The 5,876-nt window shown below is 36.8% G+C and overlaps 1 protein-coding gene across 1 annotated transcript; it reads left to right on the top strand.

Moving 5' to 3' along the window:
• The first annotated feature begins 261 nt into the window (after nt 1-261).
• On the top strand, nt 262-2,036 carry LOC141719233 (uncharacterized). Its single transcript, XM_074521609.1, has 3 exons — nt 262-1,169; nt 1,278-1,784; nt 1,880-2,036. The coding sequence occupies exons 1-3, from the start codon at nt 262-264 to the stop codon at nt 2,034-2,036; spliced, it is 1,572 nt and encodes a 523-aa protein (XP_074377710.1).
• Nucleotides 2,037-5,876: the final 3,840 nt, after the last annotated feature.

Raw genomic sequence — 5,876 nt, forward strand, 5'->3', positions numbered from 1 at the left:
GGGTCGGAAAATAATAAAGTCGCAGCCAAAGTTATGAGATACTTTCCACTAAAACCAAGGCTACAACGCATGTTTTTGTGCAAAGACTTCTCTAAACTAATGCTTTGGCATGCAGTAGACCGATAGAAGGATGGGAAGTTGCGGCATCCGGCTGATGGTGAAGCCTGGAAGATGATGGATGCCGCATATCCATAATTTTCTTCCGATAATCGAAATGTCAGATTAGGTTTAGCTTCTGATGGCTTCAATCCATATGGAAAAATGAGTTCCACACACAATATATGGCCAATTGTTATTGTTAACTATAACCTTCCTCCCTGGCTAAACATGAAACCAGAAAATTTAATCCTCTCAACAATCATACCTGGTCCCAACGATCCCGGAAACAATATCGATGTCTACATGCAGCCGTTGATCGCGAAACTAAAAGAGCTATGGAATGTAGGGGTGGAAACTTATGATGCTTCGACGGATCAGAACTTTATGTTACATGCAAGCGTCTTATGGACCATTAGTGACTTTCCCGACTATGCAATATTGCCGGGTTGGAGCACTAAAGGGAAGTTAGCATGTCCTGTATGTAATTACGAGATGTCATCGAAGTACTTGAAGCATAGCAATAAAGTGTGCTATATGAATCACCGAAAATTCCTAGATCCCAACCACAAGTGGAGGTCTGATAAGAGAAGATTCAATGGCAATGTTGAGACTGGAAAAACTCCAACAATGCTATCTGGGAGGGAAATTGAAGTTTTGTTGGATTGTTATGTGAACACATTTGGAAAGGGAGGTAAACGAAAGGTAAACTGCGAAACAAACCCTTGGAATAAGAGGTCAATATTTTTTGACTTACCTTATTGGAGGGACAACCTAACTCGACATAACCTGGATGTAATGCACATCGAGAAGAATATTTGCGATAGTGTTCTAGGCACATTGTTAAATATTGGAGGCAAGATAAAGGATCATATCAAATCTCGATATGATCTACAGGAATCAGGTATAAGGAAGGTCCTTCATCCCATCACTGGTGCTGATGGAAAATCTGTAATTAGGGCGGCGAACTTTGACCTGACCAACAAAGAAAAAGATATATTTTATTCTGTATTCCAAAATGCTAAGTTACCATATGGTTTTGGTTCGAATATTAGCAGATGCGTGCAGGACAGGTAAATCGTGGAATACAAAAGTCATGATGCACATATTTTTATGCAGTATATATTACAAATTACTGTAAAAAAAATATTAAAGCCCGAGGTTGCAATTCCTTTAATCAGACTTGGCAATTTTTTGAGAGATATATGTGCTAAAGTGATTGAGGTAGGTGATTTAAAAAGGTTGCAGCAGGAGATTATCGAAATAATTTGTCAACTTGAGATGATATTTCCGGAACCATTCTTTGACATAATGGTACACCTACCGGTACATTTATGCAAGGAAATAGAATATGGTGGACCAATCCATCAAAGGTGGATGTATTCGATTGAGAGATACCTTGGAGTATTAAAACGATATATTCGCAATAAGAGTAAACCAGAGGGATCGATTGCAGAACAGTACTTGGCAGATGAGTGTTTGACGTTCTGCGCAAGATTTCTAAATGATAGCCAGAATAACTCATTGAATGATTTTGCAAGTCCCGGTGAAGGAACTGGAGGGTATTCTCTTGGCTCAAGGAAGAAAAAAGATGGGAAAGATATTCATTTATCACATGATATGTGGATCACAGCTCATCGATATGTATTATTTAACTATGATGACAAGGAGGTTGAGGAGCTAATTGAGTAAGTCCTTATATCTTTAATATTTCTATAATTAAACAATAAATAAAGTAATGCCTATACATACATTAACAGAACTTACCTGTCTATAATTGTAGGAAGCACCACTCATTGTTGGCAAATAACGCAAATTCTAAACTGTATAAAAGGGAAAGAACACATGCTGACGAAATATGTGACTGGTTCAAGGATGAAATAGGGAAAAAAGTCGTAGTTTCCCGGGAAGTAGCATCACTGGCAAGGGGTCCCAGATGATCAGTTAGGCAGTTTAGTGGGTATTTCATAAATGGGTATAGGTTTCATACAAAAGAGAGAGATCATAAGTGTACAACACAGAATAGTGGTGTGTATTTGAAAGCCTTGACTACTAGCTTCGCAAGTTCAAAGGATCAAAATCCAATAGTTGGGGATGTAGGATACTATGGATGTATTGAAGAGATATTTGAAGTTGACTATTGAGGTGCTTTTAATGTGGTCTTATTTAAGTGTACCTGGTACCAAGGAGAAAAAAACGCTCTTGGTTTTACGCGAGTTAACTTTAACCGAGCTTGGCAAAAACATGATTCTTTCGTTATGTCAACTCAAGTACAACAGGTATTTTACATTCAAGATCCAGTTGAAATGAATTTTCATTATCCTGTTAAGAGGCTTTCAACAGAGTTATCAGAAACTGGCGTTGAAAATACAGTTGAAGATGACCTTTCTCAGCAGTTTTCATATTCACACGACACTAGCTTTCGTACCATGATAAAAAATCATGATAATGAAGTTACCTGGTTCAGAGATGACGTTCCCGCAAAGGAAATTCCAGATGGAGATGATTAAGTCAGGTGTCCTATATTGTCTTATATTGTGTGCGATTAATAGTTATAGACTTATCTGTCATAAATTAAACTGTAGTTTGTTTAATCAGATAAATTGAATTTTTTGGAGAATTTAGGTTTATTTTTTGGAGATTTTTTTGGAGCATTTAGTTTGTTGAATCAGAATTATATTGTTCTGCATCTTGTTTATCTGTTTGAAGTACACTCTTCCATCAATTACGTTTATATGTTTAACCTCTTAGTTTAAGATCAATTTTATTTTATCTTGTTTATCTATTTTTTTCGATTTAGACTGTTGTAGTTGGATTTAAATTCCGAATTAGTTACTTGTTTATTATTCTGTCAATTTGTATCTCTAATTCTTATTACTTGTTGTAGATTCAAATTCTGATATGAATCCTTTTTAATATGTAATCTAACAGTCTTCATAATGTTTTTTTATAGGATGGGAGATAGATATACCATACACTTGCACCATAGTGGAGATTTCAAGAAGACCAAGTACTGTGGTGGCTCACTTGTCACTTATGTGTCGGATGGAGACAGATTTTCGTATTCTGTAATGATGGATTGGGTTAAAGAAGATCTCAAGTTTGATGAGATTCGGGGAGTATACGTTAACAAAGGGAAGGGGGTGGCTGGACATTGGTAACAGATGATCGCAGTCTCTTTCAGCATATTAATGAAATCGGCAGCTCTGAAGTGGATTTCTATGTTGACTGCATTGTTGACAAACGAGTAGTCCCAATGACACAAATGCAGATTGTAAGGCCAAGGCCTTTAATTTTAGAGAAAAATGCAGAGAAGCGTCAGTTTGTGACCTTGAAAGACATCACTGATGAGAGTTCAAGAAAGAAACTACAGTTTAGTTCTAGTGTTCCGAGTATTGTTCCAAGTAATACGAAGGAGGGAATGTTAGGAATATGTGTATTAGTTTGATGATAAGTTAAGCAAAACACTTAAGTAGAAATCTAGTGTTTGTAGCCTCAACGGATAAGACCATCTTGGCTATCCGTTGAAGGAGTAGCTTTACTTAGCAATAAGTTTAGTATTGTAGCACATTTCACTCTCTGGTATCAAGCTGTAATTCTTAGATGTTGTTAGGAAATAATCAGTCATGTTGACTACTACTGGATGTACAAATAGGAGGGCTAATTGTAAATATTTCATGCCTTGTAATTTTGTATAAGTGAAGAAGTGTCAACGGATATTGAAGACCTTCAACGGATAAGAAACAATGCTTCAACGGATAAGATCCATCAACGGATAAGTGCTTCAACGGATAAAGACTTCAACTGATAATGCATCAAGGGATAAAGCTTCAACGGATAAAGCTTCAACGGATAAGGCATCAACGGATGAAAGCTTCAACGGATGCTTAGTTCATTAGCAGTTGATAGTGACAATTCACAAGCTGACAGAGGCACATGGATTGACAGAGACATACTGGAATGTGGAAGCCTCTAGGAGGAATCAAGAAAATGCAGCATTTCCATTCTGATGCAAACAAGGAAATATTCAAAGATTTACAGATTACTCTAGATTGCATTGGATAGAGAAATGAAGAAGAAACATGTGAAGAATCTTTTCAATTGTATTTTATAGTTTGTCTTCACTTGTAAACTTGGTGATATATATAAATCAAGTAGCAGCTAGTAATTAGACATGAATTTTCCTTGAGCTGTTTAGAAATATCAAAAGAGAAAATCATCTAGTTTGTACTAGGAAGCAGCTGTGATTTAATCACAGATTTTTTGAAATAACACATCTCTGGTGGAACAACAAATCCACCAGAAAAGTTTTTTTAAGTTCTTTGTGTTCATTACATTTCTGTTCGAATATATATCTGTCTGCATCAGCTTCAAGCAATTCACACACATTTGATCACTCAAACACTTAGCCTTAGAAACTGCTCAAAACTTGAAAAAGTTTTGAGATTTACATTCAACCCCCCTTCTGTAAATCTCATTGTTAGTCCACTGGGAATAACAATTGGTATCAGAGCGAGCTCTTAACATACAAAGAGTTTAAAGATCTATTCTGCTAACATCATGAGTGCACAGAAGAATCCTCCTGCCAACATCATGAATAGGAAGGATATTGGTGTAAAGATTCCAGTCCTGGAAAAAGATAATTATCATCACTGGAAAGTGAAGATGCATTTACATCTTCTTTCTCAGGATGAAAGCTACATCAACTGTATTGAAAATGGTCCTCACATCCCTCACAAAGTAGCCACAGCTGTTACTGCAACAGTTGCTGTTGGACAGTCCATTCCCAAGCCAAAAGCAGAATGGACTATTGAAGACATGGAAGAAATCCGCAAGGATAAGAGAGCCATGAACATTTTGTTTAATGGCTTAGATCAAGATATGTTTGACAATGTCATCAATAGCCAAACTGCAAAGGAAGTTTGGGATACTGTACAAATCATCTGTGAAGGTACTGAGCAGGTCAGAGAAAACAAGATGCAGCTTCTTATTCAACAGTATGAATACTTTCACTTTGAAGAAGGTGAATCACTAAATGATACCTTCGACAGGTTTCAGAAACTGTTGAATGGATTGAAGCTGTATGGTAGAGTGTACCAAGTCAAGGATTCCAACTTAAAATTTCTTAGGTCTCTGCTAAAGGAGTGGAAGCCCATGACTGTCTCTTTGAGAAATTCTCAAGATTATAAGAACTTCACACTTGAAAGATTATATGGAATTCTAAAGACTTATGAACTTGAAATTGAGCAGGATGAGCTGTTGGAAAAGGGAAAGAGAAAAGGAGGAACAGTTGCTCTTGTAGCTGACAGTGAGAAGATGGAAGCCAGGAATGAGGAGAAGACAATGCCAAGTCTCAAAATTGGTACAAGCAAATCAGAATCAAGCAAGGGTAAAGAGCAAGTTGCTGAGGATGAAGACAATTCCAGTCAGGATGAATCTGATGATATTGAAGAACATTTGGCCTTTCTGTCCAGGAGGTTTGCAAAAATGAATTTCAGAAAAAACACAAAGTTCACCAAGCCAAACAAAAACATGGTGGACAAATCAAAGTTCAAATGTTACAACTGTGGCATTAGTGGACACTTTGCAAGTGAGTGTAGGAAGCCAAATTCTGAGAAAAAGAAATTTGAGCAAGTTGATTACAAAAAGAAGTATTTTGATTTGCTCAAACAAAAGGAAAGAGCTTTTCTCACTCAAGATGATTGGGCAGCAGATGGGGTAAATGAAGATGATGATGTGGAATATGTCAACCTAGCCCTGATGGCTAATTCTGATGAAAA

Source organism: Apium graveolens, chromosome 4, assembly GCF_009905375.1.
Source record: "Apium graveolens cultivar Ventura chromosome 4, ASM990537v1, whole genome shotgun sequence".
Taxonomy (NCBI): Eukaryota; Viridiplantae; Streptophyta; class Magnoliopsida; order Apiales; family Apiaceae; genus Apium; species Apium graveolens.